This window comes from Lygodium microphyllum, chromosome 12 (genome assembly GCF_053477565.2).
Source record: "Lygodium microphyllum isolate KBCC chromosome 12, Lygodium_microphyllum_v1.1.10, whole genome shotgun sequence".
Classification (NCBI taxonomy): Eukaryota; Viridiplantae; Streptophyta; class Polypodiopsida; order Schizaeales; family Lygodiaceae; genus Lygodium; species Lygodium microphyllum.
In genome coordinates this window covers 87,078,708-87,106,025 of record NC_141146.1, presented here as the reverse complement: position 1 = coordinate 87,106,025, position 27,318 = coordinate 87,078,708, and the positions used below count along the sequence as shown (strand labels likewise).

Genomic DNA, 27,318 nt, shown 5'->3' with positions numbered 1-27,318 from the left:
ATACCCCCTCTTATGGGTTTATATAGCTCCCCAATCCCCCCGCTCCCAAACAAAAAAAAAACTCCTCTCCCTCTTCATCATGTCATTTGTAGCTATAACCCCACCCCCCACCTTAGCTTCTCTCTCTCTCTTCATGATGTCATTTATGGTTGCATGGACAACTATGCTCACATGAGCTTTTTGTTTGATGGTGATCATTAAATATTTTTCCTCCCATCATTTTGATGACTATAGACACAAAAACGAGAATATTCATAATGTAGAGAAAAGTGGTGATTTGTTGATTGAGTTTTAATGATAGCATATCACTAGTCACAAAATTTCTTACTCATGGCTTGCATGGTGGTGGCCTACAAATTCATGTCCCTTGATGGCAATGTTGATTGAGAATCATGTAACAATAGTAAGGCTATTACACATATCAACCTTAGCAAGATTTGAAAGAGTACTAGCCATGCAACTATTGATTTTCCAATGGTTTGAAATACTAGAAATGATAATGTGTAATGTGACATGTTCATTAATAACATACTTCTTTGAACCCTAGGCAAGGTCAATACTAGAATATCAACCATTGATAATGTGTAATGTGACAAGTTCATTAATAACATACTTCTTTAAACCCTAGGCAAGGTCAATACCAAAATATCAACCATTGAATCACCCCTCATTGGAGAAGGGCAAGTGGTTGTACCAGCATGATTGGTCACTTAGATCTTCCATCATGCAAATCCCCAACTTCTGGGCCATATATTTTTTCATCAAATATTTATCATCTAAACTTAATTATTTTGCCTACTTACATACTTCCTTGGTTAGACACCCTATCACTCACTATTTTCTCATTCCCCCATTGTACATTCAATGTCCGCATTTAACACTCCTGTCATTGTGCAAGCTAAATTTTGTTTTGAACATTGACTTCTTTGAGTGAAAGAATCACTACATGCTTAACTATCCCCACATGACTTGTTGCTTTCAGCTTCCTCTAGTCACAAATTCAAATCAATTCCCTAATTGCTACACGAAGGAATCTTAAAGCCATACTTATGTTGCCAAACCTTCACATTGACCCTAGCTCTTACAGCCACACCCACATGCCACACCCACATCGTAGACATTATGTTGAGACTCATACACTCAATACCCAACCATAAACTACACAACATCATACATAACATGTGTTTGATTCACCTTCACCTCATACATGTGGCCTCATCTCTAACACAAGATATTGCAAAACTAGAACATAAGATGAACACCATGGTCGTGGGTAACCTATACAATGCAACCAATAAGCCTTCCTCTGAAGAAGAAACTCAAGGAAAATAGATGTATTATTTTTAAACCCCAAAATCTCTATTAAGCCTAGCTTTTCATGCCAAAATGGAGTTGTTTCCAACCTATCCCCAATCAAGAACCAAGGCCTTTAAGGTAAAGTGACAAATAGAACTACTCTTAGGGTCCTACTTGACTTGCATGTAGCCCAATGTCGTCCTTTGTACCAAAGAGAAACATGTGTCCCAATTCCTCCCTTGCACCATAGCATACAATAAGAAGACACACATCTCAAATTGGCCATAAGTTTTTGAATGGCTAGAATGGGATACATGGGAGGTGATAACAAATAATGGGGGTCAAATAGCAGTACGCATAAATCCATACTAAAACTTATTGGTGCTAACACTAGAAATTCAATTCCTCTCTGCAAACACTCACATTTTTTTAATACATGGATTAAAGTCTGGGTCAAGAACAAAGCTGGTTGCTAGTCAACATGGATATCGAAAAAGCCTACAGCAAAGTCACCTAGCCGTTTATTCTCAAAGGTACTAGCGGCTCTGGGCTTTGGTGCTTCATTTTGCAAAATGATTTCAGTACTGTAATGCAACAGCTAGTGTCTTTATCAATGGGTACCTGGCAGGGATGCATTGGGACAATTCATAAGACCAGGCCACCCATTGCACCCCCACTCTTTGTACTAGTCAGTCTATAGAGCCGCTAAGATCAGCAAGACCATGGCGAAAAGTATGTCCTTCAAGGAGTTGTACCTACTTACCTTTCTTAATATACTTAAATTTCCACATTTTAAAAACTTCAATCATTTTTATCCTACCCTTGGCGCAACCACAAATACAGCTCGATAAATAGATTACAGTTTCAATTGCATGCTTTTTTGAGGTCTCTTTCATAAGTGTAGCATGTTCCTTTCTTTTCCCAGTGTCTTTCACAAAATAACACTTTCAGACACCCTCCCTTCATGACACAGACATAGACATAACTTGTTGTGCCAAAGCAGGTGACTGTTGCAGGAGTTCCTTGAAGTTATTTTCAACTTCCTTCATCTGTCTCTCCAGATATTCTAAAGACTTCTACAAGAGAGAATAAACAGCTTAATGAGTATACTGATATTATGTACCACAAAAGGTGAATGAGTGTGCCTCAATTATGCCCAGAAAGTTCTGCAGCAAAATATGTATTATTCAGACCTAAGCAAACCCCTGGTAAGTAACAGACCTGCAGTGTGGCTACTGTTGTGTCACATTCTTTGACTCTGGCCTGGTGCTCCTTGACTAGATCAGTCTTTGGTTCTAGAATAAACCTGCAGGTATCCACTTTGAAAACATTAAAAGTACTCTTGATACATTATTGTAGCAGAGAGAGCATGCTCAAAGTCGAGTCATTACTGATGATACTCACGCTCTACCTGTCAGAACATCAGAGAAGTAATAAGGATCTCGATCTCTCTCTCTCTCTCTCTCTCATGCTCTTTCAACAAGTGATTCTCTTATAACACATATTCCTTCGAGGCCATATATTTCAGATTTGCTGACTTTTATCTCATATATTATCGGGATCAATGTTATCCAAATTGCAGCATTACAACATTACTTACAACAGCTCCCTACTCTATGATCTTCTTAATATTGGGAACAATGTTGTCCAAATTGCAGCATTATAACATTATTTACAACCACCCCCTGCTGTCATTTATGTTGGTGTACATCATCATCCTTTGGCTCCCCAAACTGTCACTAGTGAGGGGGGGCATCCTCATATCAGCTACATAGTATTCAGCTTCCCAATCAAGCACGATCATTCACAACCCTTTTGTGAGTCATTGGCAAGTAGTGAAGAGTGCCTTCATACATCTCAAAGACACCAAGGACTTGAGCCTTTTCTTCAAGGCTATTTCTTCACTTATTATGCTCGAGGATGGTTATTTAGAAAATAAATTGATAGATCTCTTCATAAAGGTTCTAACTCCACCAAAGTTTCAAGCTTTTTGACAAGCTTTATATTTGATACCTTTTTAAAATATGATTTGTCATTCACTTTATCGTCATAGATTGTTAGAGATATGGTCATCCCGAAGATGGGCAAAGGCATGTAAAGGGTGATTTAGAGATAGAGGTTGTTAGAGAGATGGTCATCCCCAAGACGGGCAAAGGCATGTAAAGGGCAATTTAGGGCAGTTGACGCAATTGTATTTTGTTCTCAATCAGGTTGGGGCCTGGGCACCAGTTTATGCATCCCCAACAGTTGGGCAGGTTTTAGGCAAGCTAAGCAGGGCAGAGAGTTATGGCCACATGGCATGCAGCTGTTCACTACATTTTCTGTATTATTTTATTTAGTTGTGTGCAGTCGGCCATATTTGGCAGTAGTACCGCTGGCCAACCTGGTCATTTTCTTGCATTATTTCCTACCTATATAGGCATCCCTGCACAGTTACTTCATTTTCTTGCAAGTGAGAGAGAGCTCCTGCTGATGATTCTCCGATAGCCCGTTGTATGTATCTGCCTTCAGCATTCAGCATTCCTACTCTCTAGTCTTCAGCATTCTACTCTCTTTCTCTCTCTCTCCTCTCCATGTTCACTTCTTTCTTTCAGTCCGGTCATATGCTTTCACATTCTCTGCACTCTCACGTGGTATCAAAGAAGTGTAAAAGGGCCAATTGATCATGGGCAGATCTTAAGAGCAAGTTTCAGCACAACACCAAGGCTGCAAAGGATTGTGCATCAACACAAGGCTGACATGACCAGAGTCTGCAGAAAAGGAAGGGAGGTTGCTGTTTTTGTGTATGTCTTGCTGTCAAAGGAGAAGAAAGGATTCCGTTTTCAGCCTTTTACAGCAGGTTATGTTTTTGAATCTCCTCTACAGTTAAAGCATGTAAAGAAGGAGCAGAGGAAGCCCTAGCAAGCTGCCTTTTTGGAGTTAGAGGGGTCTACCTTTGTTTTGTGCAAGTTATTTGGGACCCATGTCATTAGAAATTGATGTGGAGTTCCAAGCGATTATGGACCAAAAAGTCCCCCATGTTACCAACGCTTCCACAAGATCAAAAGCTAGATGGGGAGAACTACTGCATTTGGCTAGTGATGATGCTTGTCATCTTGCAATCTTATGATTTGGCAAAGCTCATGACAAAGTTCCTTGACCATCCATCAGCCCAGGACCTTTCCAAACTTTGTTCTTTGGAGAAAGCGGAGTTGGTGAAGGTAGAGGCACACTGGGACAAGTTGAATGCCCGCATCCGTTCTTTATTATTTCTTTCATGTACTCCAACCGTGATAAGCCCATATTGAGCATCTTACCAATGCTCCAAAGATATGGCTCGAACTGAATATCAGCTCTATAACAAGATGACTATCATGAAGAGGGTTTCTTTAAAGGTATAGATGCGGACTTTGAATCCAAGCAAGTCCACTTCCATGTGAAAGCATTTGAACAAGCTTCAACAACTACAAATGCAAGTCCAAAATGTAGGCTAATCACCTCCAAGGATATGGCAATTATTTTATTGTCATAGTTGCCCCCTCAATTTAATGTATTCCACTTGCTTTAGAGCAAACAGAGACCCTTAAATGGGAGAAGCTTGTCCCTATGGTCTTGGACCAAGGGGAACCTAAAGGGTATGAATTCCCAAAATACTAAGGCCCTTAAAGTCAAGCTTCCTAAAAGAAGGGGAAGCAAAATGAAAAGAAGAAAGACAAGACTGAGAAAAACAAGGAGTCCACTTGCCACATTCATAGTAACACAAGTCACTAGAAGAAAGATTGTCCTAACAAGGATAAGAAGGACACCAAGATGGAGGAGAACAAGACTACAAAGGACTCACAAGCAGTGGCTGCTCCTTCATCAGCAGTGTTTCTTCATTTGGAGGTTATTGAACCTCATTCATAGGATCCGTCTAATGCAACATTGACGGCCCAACACTTGAGAATGGACGGTGAATAGTGGCACTTCTTGCCACATGGCTACTCCTCTCGATGGCATTGCCCATATGCATCCGATACATGGGCATGTTCTAATTAGTAACGGTTCTTTGATTCCTATATAGGATGAGAGTGATATGCAACTTATTCTCAGTGGGCACAATGCTTGTGAATGGATTGTTTAATATTGGGGTGAGTCATCCATCATGTGTATCTTGCATCCATGGTAAAATAGCATAGAGATGTGATTCCCATCAAGGCTTTGAGATGGGCGAATGAGCCCTTGGAGCCAGATTTATGTGGACCGATGAGAACAAAGTCCCTTAAGGGGAATCTTTACTTTATATTGATTGTGGATGATTATAGCTAGATGACATGGGTATAATTTCTAGCACTCAAATCAAAAGCTTCCTCACACAAGAATTGGCTCATTTTTTAGTAAAACCATTCGAGCAAAAAGCTTAAGATAGTGAGATCCAACAAGGGTGTAGAGTTTGTCTCCAACGAATTAGTTTGATTTTGTGCATATAGAGGGATGTCGAGAGTTTGCTAACACAAATACTCCTTAAGAGAATTGCATTTTGGAGCGGAAGAATAGAAGTATGATCGAGATGGATGAGCATCGGCAAACATCTCAATGTCTTTTGGCCGAAGTAGTGGCCAAAAAGCCACCACAATTCATATCCTAAACAGTCACCCATATTTGCCATTGCTAGTATGACTCCTTTTGAGGCATATTTTGGACTAAAGTCGGATGTTTCCTATTTCAAGGTGTTTAGGTATGATGCCTATGTTCACATTCCAAGTAAGCAAAGGGATAAGTTCGAGCCAGCTTCCAAGAAACAAGCGTTTGTTGGCTACTACTCTGAGTCACACACGTATAAGATTTATGATCCCATCTCATGGGATATCTATATGAGTCAAGATGTCCAATTCATAGAATTTACAGCTACATAGACGAGTGGTGAATACCCTATTCTTGGAGATCCAAGTGATAGTTGGACACCTGAACCAGTTCTTATGGATCCTATGCCTCTTGAGGCTCCAACTAAGAGGACATTGCTTCTCCACCATGTGAGACACTCCGCAATGTAGGGATTGAGGGACTTCTCAAGGAGTTGCAGCGATCTTAGAGAAACCAAGCACATTCCACCAAGCTTGTTTATACTAACTGTGGTTTGATAGCCCGTGCCATGCAAGAGAGAGAGCTGGCATTGGTAAAGGAGGCGCTACAGTCTAATCATAGGCAGAAGTCCATGGAGCAAGAGTTGGAGTCTATCAAGTGGAATGGCACACAGTATCTTGCGCCTCAGCCTACTCATCGCAAGGTGGTTGGAGTCAAGTCAAGTAGGTCTTAAAGACCAAGTAACTCAATGATGGCACACTCATCAAGCACAAGGCACAATAGGTTGCCAAAGGTTTTGCGTAGAGGCTTGGAGTTGACTTCCATCATATTTTTGCACCCAAAACTCATATGACCATCATTCAGATGATACTTACTCTTGCTAGCCATAGGAGATGGGCGGTTTACCAACTGGATATCTAGTATGCTTTCTTCAATTGCAACTTAGAGGAGATCTATGTTGAGCAACCTCTTCGCTTTCTTCCTCAAATGGTAAGGACCAAGGTATACAGGTCTAAGAAGGCCCTCTATGGCCTCAAACTGGCTCCTTGTACTTGGAATGAGAAAATAGACTCATTCCTTCAATGCATGTTAGGGTATCAGAAATCTACATCCGATCCAATTTTGTACGTCCACATGTCAACTAGAGGGCACGTGGTATTTGTGCTCTATGTAGACAATCTCATCTTGCATAGGAGACCATGCCCACCTGATCAAGCAAACTAAGGAAGCACTCCACGAGAAGTTTGAGATGATGGATATGGAGCTCCTTCATTTCTTCCTAGGTCATGAGATATGGCAAACTAAGAGGGGGATCTCTCTCCCAACACGATTATGTGCACGAGCTCTTGACCACTTTTGAAATGTAGAAGTATCGAACCATTTCTACTACCATGGATCCAATTCGAAGACTACAGCTCATATAGATTTACCATTGGCGTATGCTTCCCACTACTACAAACAATTGATTGGGTTGCCAATTTGGCTTTTAAATACAGATTGATTTGTACTTTCCATTGGTTTGCTTGTAAGCTTTATGAGTGAACCTAAGAAGCTTCATCCATAGGCTGCCTTACAAATACTATGGTTCCTTAGAGAAACCCCCGGCCTTGACCTATTTTATCCAATAGGTACAAATGATTTGGCCTTGATGTTCTATGAATTGATCATAGACTAATCATAAATTGATGCAACTGTATAAAGTGAAACTCATACTCATCTACATACATCTCACAGTGACTAGTTACATTTATGGTGCAATACTTTGGGGAACAAGTACAAGAGAAGACCATCCGACGGCCTTGGGCACCCGAATGGGGTCAAGGGGAGCCTAGGAAGTGAGTCAGTGCAAAAATAGTATAACTCACCTTAAGGAGACCGTTGGCGAGAGACACAGGAGGAGTGAGAAAGTCGAGCCAACACTTTCTAGATGTGGCTGGGAGGAGTAATGGAGGACAGTCTCTCGTGCTTGGGGCACTTAGCAGAAATCTCCCCCATCAAATATTGACGGGCACCTAATACTGGAAGGGTTAACCGAATCCTTGAAGATATGCTCAGAGCATATGTAAGTAAAAGGCAAACTAATTGGGAAGAGTATCTACCGATAGCAGAGTTTGCGTATAATAGTGCCAAGCACTCTTCCATTGGATATAGTCCATTTATGTTAATGTATGGGTTTCAGCCCAGAGCTCCTCATGTAGTAGGACTACATATGGAAAAGGTTCAAGCAACCAAGGACTTTTTGGAGGATATGAATAATATGTTAAAATTTGCTCAAGAAAATATTAAGAAAGCTCAAAATCGAGCAAGAGCTTATACAGATCCTCATCGAAGAGACATCTCCTTTGAGGAAGGAGAATTGGTCTACCTTAAGGGACCTGAATAAACTTGCTATCCACCAAATTTGATTGAGACCTACAGTGAATGGCTGAGAAATGCTGAGATTTCCTGAGAGAACATGGGAGAATGCTAGAGAGAGAAAATTTCCAAAATTTCTATACAGAGAAGCCCCAAAAAAACGATTGCCGCCCTACCTGGATCAGCTCACAAGCTATCGCTAGTTGCCTAGAGAGGCCAAAATGCTGTCACATGCCTCTGAATGCTGCCGTCAACAACTGAGAGAACATGGGAGAATGCTAGAGAGAAAAAAAATCCAGAATTTCTATGCAAAGAAGCCCCAAAAAATGACTGCTGCCCTACCTGGATCAGCCCGCAAGCTATCGCTAGCTGCTTGGAGAGGCCAAAATGCTGTCACATGCCTCTAAATGCTGCCACCAACAGCTGATGGCCTCATAAATGCTATCACCTGCTTCCTTTGGCCTCCAGGCTCCTGTCCTATGCTTCCAATAGCTGAATTCAGGTCTGAAAACTGATCAGCAGCTTTCTCTCTCTCTCCTTCACGCTAAATGCACCGAATGGCTCTCCACCAGCCCCAAAAACGTTTTTCTCCTTGCATGGGTATTTTGCCAAGTGGCAGCCTTCTAATCCCAATTTTCAGCCATTAAATTAATTTTCAAAATTCATTAATTCTAAAAATTAATTTCATCCCTTCTAACCCTACCCAAAATTAAATGTGCCCATCCATAATTAAATTGGCTAGGCCACTTGCAACTTGGAGTGTTTCTCAACCTCAGTTGACCCTTAGACTGGTATTAATTAATTAATAAATTCCTAGTCTCCCTAGTGTCCGCTAACACTTAATGGCCAAGTAATTGTCCTAGGGTCAAAACTGACAACAACTGACAACCAAAGCCTAACTGGCATAACTTGTCACAACTTTTAGCCCTAATGTTGAAAGTGTTGTTTTAGGCATTATGTTAACTCCCAAGTTGCCATCCACTATGGCCCCTTTAATAGCATGCCCTTTAATTTCAACCAAGAGTCATGGGCTACAAGAGTTAGCAATGATAGGAATGTCCAACACTAGGTAACAGTTGACACTAGTAGGCATTGGGGTTCTAATTGCGTTAGATTGCGGACCCTTCACTTGATCGAGAATATTCTAGGCATATTCTTGAACTAGAGGACTCAGAATGCAAGATTGGGAAAGAGAGAGATGAAGCCACTTACCGTTGCAAATTCCCTAGAGCAAAGCTTCACTTGGCAGCCAATCAATGAGGGCCTTGGCCATCCTATTGTCGGGGATTGATGACATAATTGCTCCTAAGTTTGCCAAAAAGCCTCTTCTATAACATTATAGCCTTCTTGCTATCTTGGTGCCTCGGTAATACCGTCAAAATATCCTTTCATGCGATAGATAGTAAGCACTTTTCCCTTGTTGATGTCAAAATATCAATATGTGAAATAAATCATAATATATCATAAGTAACTCATAAATGAGACCAAAGCCATATAATGATCAACTCTTGAGACAAGAATAGATACTAGAGTGATAGAGTCTAATAACTAAACATGAACTCTCATTCAAAATCCTGATTCCTCACGAGTCATACTCCGATTCAATATCATCATCATCATGTTTAACATTTTCCAACACTTTTTAGCCAAAAAGCCATGTTTTTTATTCTCGAACCCACCCAACCATCCCAAAAAAAAAAAACGTTTTTACTATCAAAAATGTTTCTTACTTGGGAAAACGTTTTGTAAGTTTCAAACTCCCATATACATCCTGTATACATGGTGGGCACCCTAGGGTTAATCCCCAAGTGTACTCCACTCCTTCACCCTACCCACCCTATTCCTCATTCAACACTACCACTCCTATTTCTATAGCCCAGAATGCCCTCACGGATAAGACTTGCTTTAACGGGTCAAATTTCACCACTTGATCTAACTTTAAGCAACAAGTGCTTGAATCTCAGGGTCTTTGGGACCTAGTCATTGGTCTAGAGTCTATACCAAACCCTCCATTTGCTCACCCTAATCACATCCATCAATGGAGAGCTCGAAATGCCACAGTCAATGTTGAGTTGAGGCAAGGATTTCTTCCTAAGTTCCATTCTCAATTACAGCACTTTCACCTCGCATCAAAGCATTGGAGTCATTTTATTGGCCGCTAGGCGGCGAGAGATTGAACCCGATGTACCAACCTCAACTTTGAGCTTCAAGAGTTTTCTATTAATGAAAGGGATGACCTAAAAGTCAAGCTAGCAAAATATAGGTGATTACTCGTCGAGTTCACCACAATTGGCTCACCTAAGCCAAATGACAATCAAGTTATAATCAGCTTCTTTCACCATCTCTCAAACTCACTTGTCCAAAATTAGATGAGTTTTACACTCTTGGTTACTCAATTCTTAAACCTCTTGCTAATGCTTCCACTAATTCCACCTCACTCTCTAGCTCACCTTAAGACTCTCTTCTATGGCACTTTTGACTTGATTATGCCTCTCAACATATCCTCCAACAACTTATCCAGAAGAAACTTGTCCTAGGCATCCCATCCTCTCTCTCTCTCTCAACTTCCATTTTGTCAAGCTTGTGCTCTAAGACTTTCACTTTATCTGGCACATCATTTCATTATCCTACTTACTAACCTTCTATGAGTTTGAATGCTAGTTCTTGTGTTATGCAAGGCTACATGATCAAGTCCACAGGAAGTCCTCCCCACATTCTTATTCAAAGAGGGGTCCGGTTGCCTCTTCTTTGCAAGGAGAAAACTGGAGGTGGCAAGAACTCTCAAGATGCGAAGGCAAATCAAAACAAGGGTGACATCCCTTCCTCAGACGGAAACAAAGAAACCAAATCCACCTAGCAATAACTCTATGAAAAGGATGGGTTTTGCACACACTGCCAAAGATCAAGCCATGTAGACGAGGAGTGTCATACTAAGGCCCAGGGTCTCCCAACTAAGAGACCACAGTAAGCCACAACTGCCTCCACTCCCCATGGACAGTCAAGTGGATCTATGCCTCTCATTGTTGCCCCATCTGCTTCTTCTGGCATAGCTACCGTTGGACATATGGCACATGGAAAGCCTCAACAACCCTTATCTTTCAATACTCCTGAAGACTTAAGTGACTAGTCTACTAATATCTCACCCATTGCACTTTATGTATCCATTCTAAGGTCTCCTCCTACACCCCCACCTAGGAGCTGCGCTGGTGGCCACACACTTCAGTGAGCACCCTTAGGGTTACACTACACTAGCCTTGTACTATTTAGAGCTCTTAGTTTCTTAAGCTAATGAGTCAGGTCCATAGGTTACTTTGTCCTTAGGGTTTCTTTCCTTTGACTTCCGCTGCATTCACTCATTCATACACTCATTCACTTTCTTTCAACTTTACATTTTCTTTGTTTTGTTTTTGAAGCATCTCGCTACTATCCCATATTTTTGCACATTTTGATCTCTTTTGCAAAGTTTTGTATTTTCAGTCTACAAGTTTGCACTGGTTCTACCTCAGCTAATAGATAGATGGAAAGTTCACCATTCCTTTGTGATTTCATCCTCCTTGGAGACTTGCTCTTCTATTAGCATGGAGGCTTCCCCTCACGAGACAAATCTTATCATCTCTCTTGATACTATTATAGCGATAGCTTCTCCCTAACTTCTATAGCTAGGGTGCTTCATCCACTACATCCTTTGTGATTCTCGACCACACAAAGACCGACATCACGTTCCTCTTCCACCTTCGACATAGCCATCCATGGTTAAGAGGGGGTTCCTACCCTTTCTTGGCATTGTATAGGTTTTAGCATTTGTCCTTGACATCGGCCTCCCTTCCATATTGTACCTCCCCGAGCAAGTGAGTAATTCACCAAGAAGGACACTGTCCAAGTACACCTTGCTACGTGCGCATTCTAATCTTGTAGCATTATTCTTTGCCTCTCATTATGCAAGGCACCCTTGAGCAGATCCTAAGCTATTTCCATCAATGATTCTTTCACCACCTTACCATCACACCTCGATACTTCTTCACTGATACCCACGAGTGATTAGGATAGCTTGTCTATTTTATGATGTGGTGGATCTAGCCATTTCTTTTATTTCTCCCCCAAGGGCACAATTACTTGACAAACCACAAACCATATCTTCTTCCAAAATAAAAAAGGGTTCAATATGGTTCCATCCACCTTTGCAAGTCTTGGTAGGCCACTAGGCAACTGACAAGTACCCTTTGTCCGATGCCTTGGCCCCTCTAGCATGATCACTTGGGCTTCCTTGGTAAGATAGCCATCGCCTCTGTAGTCTTAGTAAGCCATTGGGCAGCTAACGTGCACTCTTTGTCTGATGCCCTAACTATTTTGGGGTGGGATGCCTTGGGGTAAAAATGGGCTTGAGCTTTTCTTTCAATCCCTTCTTGGTTCCAGTTTTGGCCTTGAGAGGGGGTGTTGAGCTAAAAATGCATTACAAATTAATTAGCTCTTTAAAACAACCCCAAAATATGTAAAACTATAAATTTCATTAACTGGTGCATGGTCCTAGAGAGTTTTTGTGTCCCATAAGCAAAACCCTAATTTGGGATAATCCTCCTGCATTTATAAATAGATAAGCTGCCTATCATTCAACCCATCCTTGTTTTGCAAGCTACAGCACTCCACACACCCTCTGTTGCTATTGGCACCCTGTTTCTAGCTTGCAACACTTCATCTTTTGCTATCTAGCCATCATTAACTACAATCAATGTCATTTTCAACCCCTAGCAGCTTCTCTTCTAGTGTCACCTAGCTGTCAAGAAATGCAAGAATTGCCACATTTACAACCACCACAGCTGACGTCATTGTTGATCCTATTCAACATGTGTTTTGTTGATCGACAATCCGCCATGCATCAGCCCACACTGCCTCAGCTGTCGCCTTGCTATCTATAGCTCCGGTGATCAGTTTCCAGCCTTATTCGAGCAGTACACTCATGCGTTTACCAAATTTCAGCCTCTAAACGACTGCATTTTGGTGATCAGCCTACTGCCCTCCCACATTCAGCACTCTTCGAGCTCCAACTAGTGGTCATGGCACTCAAGATCCGTCTCTCAGGAACATCACGCTCCAACTATATTCATTGATCTGCCTTTGAATATTATCTACACTCTTTCCTTCATTTACAACATTGATTCATTCACTTTAGAGTTCTCTTCTTCCTCTATTTGTATTTGTGTTTTTGCGTTTTGTAGTTTTGTGTTTTGCATTTAGGGTTTTCTGATTTCTACATTATTGTTTGAGTTATTGCGCTTTAGTCATGTTCGCATGTTCTGTGTTTTCTCAATGCAATCCCTAGCTTATCTTCACAAATGGCAATTCAAGGCACTTTGTGCAACCGCATTTTGTTCTGGATCGAGTTGGGTACCAGTTTATGCAGTTGCCACAGCAATTGGGTTGGGTTTAGTGCAAGCCAAATAGGGCGAACAATCATTGTCGCATGGTACAGAGTTGTTCATTGCATTTTCTATATTATTTTATTCAATTGTGTGCAATCGGCCATGTTTGTCAACAATCAACCAAATTTAGCTAGCCGACCTAGTTATTTTCTTGCATTATTTCATACCTATTTAGGTAGCCCACCCCACCCACTAGTCACAATTACTTTAGTTTCTTGCAAATAAGAGAACTCTGGCAGCTAATACTCCGATAGCCCGTTGTATACATTTGACATTCAAAAACCCAGTCGAAAGGAGTTAACGAGGACCCCACCACCGCGCGCCAAATGTGCGACAAGAGTGACCAGATATTCTTGGCGAGCGGGCAAGAGAGAAAACGATGTCGAGCCGATTCCGCCGGTGTGGTACAGAAGAAACAATTGCCAGTCGAGATGCGACGCTCTCTCTCTCTCTCTCTCTCTCTCTCTCTCTCTCTCTCTCTCTCTCTCTCTCTCTCCCTCGTCATGTTCACTTTTTTCTTTCAATCTGGTCATATGCTTCTGCATCTACTACACTCCCACATAGGTTGTTATATGCCTTTGGATAAACATATGCAGCCATGATCGTATAATTCTTATTCTAGGATTTTGTCATGTTTCTCAAAAATCTCAAAACAACAAGGCACACGTATTGAATCCTCCAAATGCACTAAACTACTCATTCCCAATGCATATGCCAAATAGCCAAAGACATGCATATGTGACACCACTGGTTTCCAACCATTCCAAGTCTCATAAGGCATACATTCAGCCAATGCTTTTGTGGGGCTATGATTAAGTGTATAAGCTAAACACATGACAACATCTAACCAAAATTTTGGGGGCAGCTTGTTATGAATCAGCATACACCATGCCATCTCTATGAGAGATCTATTTTTTCTTTCAGCCCCAACATTTTGCTAAAGTATATAAGGTGTGGTACATTGATAAACAATACCCCACTCAACCATAGCAGCATTGTATCCTTTTGACATATGTTCCCCCCCTTTAATGCAAATGACCAACAGTGACAAGTCTTGCCATCAATAAAACTAACAAAGTACAAGTTGTTCAGCTAAAAAAACATTACAAACTTAAAACATTCAATTAGCTCTTTAAAAGAGCCCCAAGACATTAAATTACCAAACTTCACATTAAATTGACAGACTTTCCTAAAAAGTGTCTGTTTCCCACAAGCCAAATCCCTAATTTTGGAAGGATCCACATCTATAAATAGAAGGCTGCCCACCACTCAGCCCCAAACTTGTCTTGCAGATTGTTGGTGCCTTGTCTACTACCCCTCTCCAAGCAGATACCTCAATTCATGCTTGCTCATCAGCCAGGCACCTACATTAGCCTTCTCCATTGCTGCATTTGCTGCAGCTCAGCCATTTCCAGCCAGCTTACAGCCAGGCAACATAACCCAAGCTGCATCTTGCAGTTTGGATTTGTTGTACAGCTGCCACATTATCATTGCAACTATTGCCAGGTGTTTCCAGCCTTCCATCAGCCTTCTCCATTGCTGCATTTGCTGCATCTCAACCATTTCCAGCCAGCCTACATCCAAGGCAACATCAGCCCAAGCTGCATTTTGCAGTTTGGAGCTGTTGTACAGCTGCCACATCATCATTGCAACTATTGCCTGGTGCTTCCAGCCTTGCATTTGCTGGTTGCTGCTGCCACCATAGCCATCCTCTACTGTTGGGAGCCGACAACTGCTGTCCAGGTGCTTTGTGTTCATCAAATCAGTCATTTTCAATCTCAGACCTATGCTTTGGGACAATGCAGCCTGCACTGCTGTTTACAGCAGCTGGTCACTGTTTGGAGGCTGCCTACTGCGATTCAAGATCTGTTCAAAGTATGACACCCTCTCCAACTCATCTTTGCCCTAGTCCTTTCAAAGACAAGAGAGTTCAAGGTTTTGTATTTACTCTGTGTAGTGTGTTTACTGCATAGAGCATTGTATTTGAAACCAGCCTTCCTCCTTGGATAGGGTGGTAAATAACCTAATTAAGCACTATACACAACAATTAACAAATTCACAAAACCGAAATGCACACTTTACCATATAATCTTGGACATTGGACACCCAGTTGGCCCCAAAACTAGCACTCCTTTCGGTATTTTTTTAACTTAATTGAAGAAGAAGTTGATGTTCAATGGGATTCTCCCAATCCCTTTCGGTATTCCAACTTCCCTTGCTATTCAAAATGACCAGCATGTCTTCAATCTAATTTGCCCCTTGATTCAGAGAGTCAATTGGCCTTCACCCCTTTGATGGAGATGGAAAATGCCCAAAATTCAGAGATTTGCTGGTCCCTCCACTTAAATTTGACTAAAAACAGATTCAGCCCTATGGAATCCAAGTCTCGAAGACTCAAATTTCTGGCACACTCCCCAAGGTTGCTAAATCTGAAAATACAAATGATCTTGGACAATGCACACCTGATTGGCCCCAAAATTAGCACCCCTTTCGGTATCTCTTTAGCTTTATTGAAGAAAAAGTTGATTTACAATGGGATTCTCCCGATCCCCTTCGCAATCCAAACTCCCTTGCTGTCCAAAGTAACAAGCAAGTCTTCAATCTGATTTGCCCCTTGATTCGAGCACTTAATTGGCCTTCACCAACTTCATAGACGAGGGAAATAGCCCAAATTCAATGGCTGCTAGTCCTCCACTTGAATTTAGCTTAAATTCACCTTCATCCCTGTTGAATCCAAGTCTTGGAGCTTCCAATTTCTCGCACGCTTCCCAAGGCTACTGCTAAACCCTAACTTCTGCTATAAATTAGGATTCACAGCAAAGAAATTTGCAATTTCTCAGCCTCGAAGGATCCACATGCTGAGATCTTCAAAGCAAGGCTATGAAATGGCTGGGAGATGAGAGATAAAGCTATAGAGAGAGAAAATTCAGAGTTTTGTTGCGAAGAATGTTTGAAAATCAGTCAAATGCAGCTATTGCCTTGCCACAACAGCTTGTATCTGATGCAAAGAACTAAAGAAAATCAGTCATTTACTGTTGCCGCCCTGTCTCAACAGCTTGTAGATGTTGTCACCTATTGTTGATTGGTCTTCTCTTGTCCCTGGCTACAGCATCTCCTCCCTCTCTCTCACAAGCTGAATACACTAAAAATACATCTCTCCAACCTCTAAAGACGTTTTTCAATCTTGCATGGGCATTTTTGACAAGTCACAACCTTCCCAAATGGTTTTTCCAGCATTAGCCATAATTAAATATTAATTTTCAGTCTCTAAATACTGAAATATAATCTAATAATTATTTCAATGTCCTGAAAAATGATCTGACTAGCCAATAATTAAATTGGCTAAGCAACTTCCATTCCTAAGTGTCTCTGCGCTATCTCTGACCATCAGATTGGCGTTAGGTATCATTAAACACCACTTCTCTAGTATCACCAGCTGACACTTATGACCAAATGAATAATCTAGGCCAACAACTGGCACCAAATTACCACCAAGTACATGTGCCGCATAACTTATAGCAACTGTTGCCTTGACATCTCGTAATTTCTTCGGATCCCAGGTTCGTAAATTTACTTTAACCCTAGTTACACCTCACATGTGCAACATTTACTTAATCATGTGATTGAAAATTAATCCACATGTCAAGTGAGGTTTCAAAAATACATGTCCTCATGACAGCCCTCCCACCAAAATCTCATCTAGCTCCTCAACCTCAGGCTGAATTTCAACAAACATATCCTTTGACACATCACCATGAAAAGGCCTCAACAAATAGACATAAAAGGCATTGTGTATCCGCCAATGTGGAGATAATTTTAGCCGATATGCGACATCATTAATCTTCTCCAACACCTGGAAGGGCCCATAGTATCGCATACTCAACTTCAAATACAATATTTCTCTTTCTTTCATCTTTTTCAGCCTTGTTTTTTCAAATTGCAGCAATACATAATCACCCTCTGCAAACTGCAAAGCATGTCTGTGGCGATCAGCTGCCCTCTTTTTCTTTTCTTGCGATCTTTGAAGTGCATGTTTTATCTTTGCGTAGGCTACATCCAAGTTTTCCACATAACGATCAGTCCCAAAGATCTTATCCTTAGTTTGCAGAATAGGTGATACCTTCTTGCCACCCTCAACCACCTCAAATGGAGCTTTGCGCATAGAATTATACACTGTGTTGTTTAAGTAAACTCAACCAAGGGCAAATACTACTGCCACTGTGTCTTGTGGTCTGAAACATAGCACCTCAAAAGATCTAACACTGTGGAATTTGCTCTCTCAAAGTAACCATCTGTCTACCGATGGAAGGAGGATGAGAATTTTAGCATGATAGCCATATTCTCACACAACACCTTTTAAAATAAACCGGTCATCCGAGGGTCTCGATCACTGATGATCGACTCTACCATACCATGATACTGAAATATGTGCTGCAAAAACAATCGTGCCATATGATCAGCCTTTATTTTCTCCTCACCGAAATGAAATGGGCTTGTTTGCTAAACCTGCAAATGATAATGTCACGAAGGACATGAAAATTTGATGCTTTGCTTATGTTTAATTGGCATTTAATTAAAGGATTAATCAAATGTGCAATTAAAAGATACACATGTGTTGCACATGTGAGGTGCAAGCTACTTTCTCACAGTTGAAGACCGAAGGACCCTATGAAAAAGATGGGTGTCAAAGGCAAAAGTTGTAACAAGTTACACTTGTTAGATTCTAGGTGAATTTTGGTGTCAGTTTGCCCCTAGGACCATTAATTGGCCATAAGTGTCAGTGGTGACACTAGGGACTAGGCATTAATTAATGGATTAATGCTTGTCCAAGGGTCAATTAATACATGGGACCACTTTGGGTTGCAAATGGCCTAGCCAATTAATTTTTGGATGGGCAAGGTCAATTTTTTGGGCATGGATTAAGGGCTGAATTAATTCTGAAAATTAATTAAATGGCTGAAAATTGCTGAAAATGGACTAAGAAAGTTGCCACTTGGCAAAACTTTCCTATGAAAGTGGGAGAAAGGCTAAATAGGGCAAAAGGGAGAGGGAAATCTTGTTTTTTCATTTTGGAGCTGTTGGAAAGAGGTATTGGATTGTTGCTGCCAGCTTTTAGGGCCGATTCCCAGCCATTGGAGACCATTTTGGTGATGGAGATTGCATATTCTTGACCTTGGGAAGCTGACAATTGCTGTTGATGCACTTTCTCCTGAAGATCACAGTCTCTGATGCTCCTATTGTTGTTGGTGCATCCGTTTGGGGCTGATACAACAGGGCAGCAGCTGATTTTGATCAATTCTTCGCGAAAAATCTCAAAATTTCCTCTCTCTATAACATTCTCTCATCTCCTTCAGCATATGCTCAGCCATTCGGAGATCTCAGCCATTCGGAGATCTCAGCCATTTTTGGTGGGCTGATCTATAATTTTTGCAGTAAACCCTAATTCACAACAGAAATTAAGGTTTAGCAGCCACCTTGGGATCCGTGCCAGAGATTGAAGGCTCAAGGGACTGAAATCAACAGCTGATAATTGAAGATTATCAAGGGATTTCAGGAGCCAGCCCATCCCGAATTGATTTGGGGCAGCATTTGGCCAGCCAAGGGTCAAATTGGAGAAGAAGTCCTAGATGAAACAAGGGGCAAATGACCTAAAAGGCTTGTTGGACATTTATGACAGCAAGAGCAATTGGTTAGTAGGAGGAGATTGAAGAATCTCAAGTTGTACTCCTTCCAATTGAATGAAAGCTAAAGAAATACCGCAAGGGGCGCCAATTTTGGGGCCAACAGGATGTCTATTGTCCAAGAATGTTATGGTAAAGTGTGTATTTCATTTTATGTGCATTTATTTATTGCTGTAATTAACTCTTAAATCAGGTTATCACCACCCATTCCAAGAAGGAAGGCTGGTTTCATGGTTCCATTGCCGGGATACATCAAATCTCTTGATTTGGTGGGCGAGACACCTGATTGCAAGCCAAAGCTTTGTGCTAGTGCTAATTTTTGTGCTCAACTGAGAAATTACAGCAATATGTCTTCATACAGTGAGATGGAATCAAGCAGTGATGATGCCTCTCAGTATGGACATTCTCATAGGAATAAAGGAAATGCAATGCCTAATCTTGGACAAGGCTCTCATGATGGACAACAAGCTGAAAATGTTGCTGTTGGGCAAGATGCAGGACCTTTAAGCTGTCATGAGGTAGATGACCAACAAAGTGAAGAGGAATTTGATGACCAGTTCAAGAATCGGATGAGGACAACAGCAAATCTCTTTGCTGAATTGGCAAAGGATCCTCAATTCACCTGATTTTTGAATGCTCCGAAGAAGGACAGCAAGGGCAAGAAGAAGAAGTCAACTTCTACACCTTCAGGACAGCAAGGTGCACCGAAGGTAGTGCCAAATCCTTAACTTGAAGCTCCTAAAGAGGCCAATGAAGCTAAACAGTTGGTACCTATGAGGCAAGGAATGCAAATGCAAGGCCATTATGGAAGTGCTAATCCAATGGATTTTGGACAACTGGGCATGCATGCTATGATGGGGCAGCCAGGATACTTTGATGGTAGTACGATTTTTCATGCAATGGTTAGCCAAGGGCCGCATACGGGAATGCATGGCACAAATCCCTATGGTATGCAGCAGCCAATGCATGGTGTGCAAGGCCCATTGTATTCGGGTATGGCTAGAAATGTGCAAAACCCTATGTATGGTAGCATTGGCTTGATGCCTGGGACACAAAGTGGAATGTTTGGCAATGCATTTGCACCCCCGAATGCTTATGGGGCTCAAGGAATGACTATTGGTCATCCAAATGCTTCATTTGGGCTTGGTCATTATGTAAATATAGCAAATGCACCCTTTTTGCAGCAGCCACTGTATGACAACTTGACTCCCAAAGGGGAAGCAAAAGACTATGATGAGGGTGGAAAAGCAGTGAAGTTTGAGTCCTTCAGTGGTGCACAAGATAGGCTGAAAGCTTTGACCTTCATTCAGCAGTTTGATGCAGCCTATTCGGGGGGAAACTTCACCGAATCCTCTAAGATTCGAAAGGCAGCCACTTTCTTAAAGGGGAATGCATTGCAGTGGTGGTCCACGCTCTTGATGCAAGGTAGAGCACCGTCAACATGGATACAATTCAAGCAAATGTTTGCATCGAATTGGTTGACTAGTACCTTTGAGGTGGACATCATGACAGCTTGGAACAAGCTTGATGCAAAGGAATGCAAGAATTTAGAGCAATACAATAAGAAGTTTTGGGATGCATTGCTGCCCGTCACTTCTTATCGTGCCGTACCCCTTCATGAGCAAGTGGAAAAATATGTATATGGCTGCCCAAAGGAATCAAGGATTTTTGCATAAAATCCACCGTGTCTAGCATGTCTCAACTCATAGAGACTGCTGCTACAGCCGATGCTTTGCTGCGTGGAAAGGATTCGGACTTCCAAGAGAGCGGGGAGAAGCCGAATAAAAAGTTGTTTAAGGCTAAGAAAAGAGGCATATCTAAAAACCAACCTAAAAAGAGGCCAAAACAGTAAAGAAAGGGCTCGAAAACATTGGCACAACGTAGGGAATTGATGGCTGCAAATAAATGTTTTATTTGTGAACAGGAGGGTCATATTGCAAAGAACTGTCCCAATAGGCAGCAAGCTGCAAAATCAGAAAATCAAGGAGATCCTAAGGGTAAAAGGCCCAAAACATCAGTGGGATTGGTGCCCGATGTTGTTAGTGATCAGCCCAATGATGATGCTACTGAGTTGTGCAGAGCATGGGGGAAAATTAGGGATCAGCATGCATTGATCTTCTTTGATAATGGTGCACGAGTCAACTTCATCTCTACTGACATGGCAACCTGTCTAGGCATCAAAGAGGATGAGATGGGAGCCATGGGGGAAGTTGGAATGGCATGTAAGGGTCATGCAGAACCTGTCACACCACTCATTGGAATGCTTCGATTGCACATACAGGGATATGTGGACGGCGAAGAGTTTTACATTGCTCCACTTGAGGGTTGTGATGTGTTGCTTGGTATGCCATGGTGCCACCGTATGCATGCAGTGATTGATTCATATGCAAAAGAGATCACTATTCAACATAAGGAAAAGACACTCACACTTGATGTAAAGTTTAAAGGTGAATCTATCCCTGTTATATCTACAACTGCTATTTCTAAAGTAATGAAAAATCATCTTTCATTGTATTTAGTTTTTGCTAAGGATAAGGATAATAGTGAGAATGTTGGGAATATGTCTAAATTAGAGAATGATCGCACGTCATTTCTGAAAATGTATGTTGATTGCTTCTCTCTGTCACTTCCAGGACAGCTACCACCTGAAAGACCCGGAGATCATGGCATAGACTTTATCCTTGGAATTAGCCCTCCTAATAAGCCACCCTATAGAGTCAGTGCAGCCCAACAGGAGGAGATTATGAGTCAAGTAAATGAGCTATTAGAAGAAGAGCCGATTCAGGCCAGCTCATCTCCTTTCTGTTCTCCAGTGCTTTTAGTGCAGAAAAAGGATGGTTCATGGCATATATGCATTGATTATCGTGCTCTGAACAAGATCACAATAAAGAACCGCTTTCCGATCCCTCGAATCGATGATGTTATGGATAGACTACAAGGGGCAGCAATATTCAGCCATATGGATTTGAAAAGTGGGTATCATCAAATACGCATTAGACCGGAGGATGTACCTAAGACAGCTTTTAGGACATCTTTTGGGTTATATGAATTTCTTGTCATGCCTTTTGGACTTACGAATGCTCTTGCCACTTTTAATCAGATGATGGATCGCATCTTTCGGCCACGTAGAGCATTTGTGGGTACTTTCTTTGATGACATGATTGTCTATTCAAAGAATGAGACGGAGCATAGAAAGCACTTGGACATTGTTTTCAATGAGCTACATAAGCATAGGCTGGTTATCAATGACAAGAAGAGTGAATTCTTTTTGTATGAAATCCACTTCTTGGGACATATTGTATCGGCTGATGATATTCGTATGGACCTTGCTAAGGTTGAAGCAATACGTTCATAGCCAGCTTTGAAGAATGTTCATGAGATCCGCAGCTTCTTGGGTTTATGTTCTTACTATAGGAAGTATGTACGCAGATTTGCTGAAATTGCATCTCCATTGCATGCTTTGCAAAAGAAAAATGTGCCATTTAGATGGACAACAGTGAAAATTTCAACATTTGAAAAGTTGAAGGAAAAGATGACTTCAGATCCTGTGCTTGTGTTGCCTGATCTAAGGAAGTCATTTGTGGTTCAATGTGATGCATGTGGTAACAGCATTGGGGCTGTCCTTATGCAAGATGGCCGAGTTGTGGCTTATGAGAGCCGAATTCTCCATGGTGCAAAGAGAAATTTACAAGTTTATGAGAAAGAGCTCTTGGCTGTGATTCATGCATTGTCTACGTGGAAACATTATTTGTTGGGGGCTGATTTTACAGTGCAGACAGACCATCAGACTTTGAGGTACTTTCTGACGCAAACAAAGTTGTCAGAGAAGCATATGAGATGGGCAAATTTTCTCTGTATGTTTCATTTTCAAATTGTACACATTGATGGTAAAAAGAATGTTGTGGCTAATGCACTGTCACGTAAGCCACAAATTTCAGCCGTCACTATGGTTTATCACACTAAGTTGGATGCCATGAAAGAGCAATATACTGCTGATTCGGACTTTGCTAATGTTTATGATAAGCTTTACAATGGCCAAAGGCATGAGCATTTTATACTAAGGAATGGATTTTTGTTGATGCATGGATGACTGTGTGCCTAGAGTGATCATTGAAAGTCATGTCCCCTCCGTATGCAGGACACAGAGGTATTGATGCCACAGTCAAGGCAGTGGAGCATTTCGCCAGCTTTGAGGCATGATGTAGAGCAGTATGTTAGGGCATGCATCATATGTTAGAAGGTAAAGCATGATAGGCAAAAGATGCCGGGCTTGTTGCAGCCCTTGCCTATTCCAGATAGGCCTTGGCAGAGCATTGCTATGGACTTTATCTTTGAGCTTCCTAGGACATCTACAGGGAATGATGGGATATGGACTATTATTTGCAAGTTTAGCAAACAAGTCCATTTCATTCCGGTGAGGAAGAAGATAAAGGCTGATCATATGGCACGATTATTTATGCTGCACGTTTTCAAGTATCATGGTATGCCTGAGTCGATCATCAGTGATCAAGACTCTCGGATGACCAGTCTATTCTGGAAGGGGTTGTTTGAGAATATGGATACCACGCTGAAATTCTCATTATCCTTCCATCCGCAAACAGATGTCAGTCTGAGGAGGCAAATTCCACAGTGTTGGATCTTTTGAGGTGCTACGTTTTAGACCACAAGACACAGTGAGAGCAGTATTTGCCATTGGTTGAGTTTGAATACAATAATACGGTGCATAGTTCTACTGGCAAGGCTCCATTTGAGGTGGTTGAGGGTGGCAAGAAGGTTCCACCTATTTTGCACACTAAGGATAAGATCTTTGAGGCTGATCGCTTTGTGAAAAGCTTGGATGCAGCCTATGCAAAGATAAAGTATGCACTTCAGAGATCACAGGACAAGCAAAAGCAAGCAGCTGATCGCCATAGACGTGCTTTGCAATTTCCAGAGGGCGATTATGTATTGCTGCGTTTCGAAAAGGCAAGGCTGAAAAAGATGAAGGGAAGAGAGAGGTTGCATCCGAAGTTAAGTATGAGATACTATGGGCCCTTTCAAGTGTTGGAAAAGGTCAGTGATGTTGCATATCGGCTGAAATTACCTCCACATTGGCGGATACACAATGCCTTTCATGTCAATTTGTTGAGACCTTTTCGTGGTGATGTGCCAGAAGATGTATCTGCTGAAATTCAGCCAGAGGTTGAGAAACTAGATGAGATTTTGGTACCAAAGCAGATTTTGACACATAAGGAAAGGAAGGTCAGAGGTAAAGTTTCCAAAAGATATTTGGTGAAGTTTCAAAATTATTCACCAATGGATGCAAAATGGATGGAAGAGGATGACTTGGCAGACCATCCTCAGTTGTTGCAACTTTAACTCGATGCCTTTCAGTTAGAGCCGACTTTGGATCGAGCTTACTCAGGTTCAATAGAGCGGGCGTCCAGAGCATTGCCTGATGCTCAAGGGGGAGGTAGCACTTCCACTCCACCGGTTTTGGACAGCTCTCGTATGTAGTGGATCTCGGATGTATTTAGCATGCATCCAAGATACTATGCTGACAGTATGTCTGCCATGAGGTCACTACTCGGTGTACTAGTCACTGTGAGATACATGTATATGAGTATGGTTGTCACCGCGGCTCTAAGACTATACTTATGCATGAGTTTATGGACCAGTTTGGCATGAGTTTTTGGACGAGTTTGGCATGAGTTTTTGCCTCAGTTTTGAGATCAATTTCTGATTAGTGTCAGCTCAGTTTTTGATCAATTTGAGAACCGTTTATGATCACTTTGGGATCAGTTTTGCATCAGTTTTTGATCAGTTTTTTACCATCAGCTTGTGATCAGTTTGGAGTCACATTTGCAGCCATTTGTGATCAGTTCTCATATCAGTCCATGATCAGTTTATGATCAAGTCATGCTCAGATTTTAATAGTTTACAACTGATTCCATGGACAGCTGCATGTAAACGAATGTCATTGACAATTCAGCCATAGTTTCGGCTCGGTTTATGCCTTACTATGGTTGTGTAGTCAGCATTGTTAAGAAACAAGAGTTTGGGATGCATCCGATGAGTTTCTGGCAACAGTTCTGGACTATTATTGAGCTTTATGCTATGTTTATGCTGGCTGGAAATTTTCAGTAAATGGTGGGCATATGAGATAGTTAGTCAACAGTGGCCAATGTTATGTTAACTATGATGCCTTGTGAAAATTCCAGTGCAGTATTGTTTGCTTTAACACATTACAGTGCAATCGAGGACGATTGCAAGAATTTCAAGGGGGTGGTCTATCACGAGGATGTGAAAATTTGATGCTTTGCTTATGTTTAATTGACATTTGATTAAAGGATTAATCAAATGTGCAATTAAAAGATGCACATGTGAGGTGCAAGCTACTTTCTCACAGTTGAAGACCGAAGGACCCTGTGAAAAAGATGGGTGTCAAAGGCAAAAGTTGTAACAAGTTACACTTGTTAGATTCTAGGGGAATTTTGGTGTCAGTTTGCCCCTAGGACCATTAATTGGCCATTAAGTGTCAGTGGTGACACTATAATGGATTAATGCTTGTCCAAGGGTCAATTAATGCATGGGACCACTTTGGGTTGCAAATGGCCTAGCCAATTAATTTTTGGATGGGCAAGGTCAATTTTTTGGACCTGGATTAAGGGCTGAATTAATTTTCAGAATTAATTAATTCTGAAAATTAATCAAATGGCTGGAAATTGCTGAAAATGAATTAAGAAAGCTGCCACTTGGCAAAACTTTCCCATGCAAGTGGGGGAAAGACTAAATAGGGCTGAAGGGAGAGGGAAATCTCGTTTTTTCATTTTGGAGCTGTTGGAAGGAGGTATTGGGCTGTTGCTGCCAGCTTTTGGGGCCAATTCCCAGCCATTGGAGACCATTTTGGTGATGGAGATTGCATATTCTTGACCTTGGGAAGCTGATAATTGCTGTTGATGCACTTTTTCCTGAAGATCACAGTCTCTGATGCTCCCATTGTTGTTGGTGCATCCGTTTGGGGCTGATACAACAGAGCATCAGCTGAATTTGATCAGTTCTTCGCGACAAATCTCAAAATTTCCTCTCTACAGCATTCTCTCATCTCCTTCGGCATATGCTCAGCCATTCTCAGCCATTTGGAGGAGATCTCAGCCATTTTTGGTGGGCTGATCTGTAATTTCTGCAGTAAACCCTAATTCACAACAGAAATTAGGGTTTAGCAGCCACCTTGGGATCCGTGCCAGAGATTGAAGGCTCAAGGGACTGAAATCAGCACAGCTGATAATTGAAGATTATCAAGGGATTTCAGGAGCCAGCCCATCCCGAATTGATTTGGGGCAGCATTTGGCCAGCCAAGGGTCAAATTGGAGAAGAAGTCCTAGGTGAAACAAGGGGCAAATGACCTAAAAGGCTTGCTGGACATTTATGACAGCAAGAGCAATTGGTTAGCAGGAGGAGATTGAAGAATCTCAAGTTGTACTCCTTCCAATTGAATGAAAGCTAAAGAAATATCGCAAGGGGCGCCAATTTTGGGGCCATCAAGGTGTCTACTGTCTAAGAATGTTATGGTAAAGTGTGTATTTCATTTTATGTGCATTTATTTATTGCTGTAATTAACTCTTAAATCAAGTTATCACCACCCATTCCAAGAAGAAAGGCTGGTTTCAGATAGTCCATATCCCATCATTCCATGTAGTGTCTTAGGAAGCTCAAAAATAAAGTCCATTGTAATGCTCTGCCACGGCCTATTTGGAATAAGCAAGGGCTGCAACAAACCCAGCATCTTTTGCCTATCATGCTTTACCTTCTGGCATACGATGCATGTCTTAACAAATTGTTCTACATCATGCCTCAAAGCTAGCCAATAAAAGAAATGCTCCACTGCCTTGACTGTGGCATCAAAACCTCTGTGTCCTACATACAGAGGAGCATGACTTTCAGTGATAACTCTAGGCCTTAATTGCTTTGTAACACATAGTCATCCATGCATCATCAGAAACCCATCTCTTAGCACAAAGTGTCCATGCCTTTGGCCGTTGCAAAGC

At 41.6% G+C, this 27,318-nt stretch overlaps 1 protein-coding gene across 1 annotated transcript in view; it reads right to left on the bottom strand.

Moving 5' to 3' along the window:
- Positions 1–1,757: 1,757 nt before the first annotated feature.
- The window catches only part of PFD1 (PREFOLDIN 1), a 47,351-nt gene continuing 21,790 nt past the window's right edge, over positions 1,758–27,318 (bottom strand). Inside the window, exons 4-6 of the mRNA XM_087688982.1 lie at positions 2,688–2,703; positions 2,518–2,602; positions 1,758–2,372 (exon numbers count right to left, since the gene is read on the bottom strand). Coding sequence (XP_087545108.1) covers positions 2,259–2,372; positions 2,518–2,602; positions 2,688–2,703 — 215 coding nt within the window. The 3' untranslated portion in view covers positions 1,758–2,258. The remainder of the gene's footprint in view (positions 2,373–2,517; positions 2,603–2,687; positions 2,704–27,318) is intronic.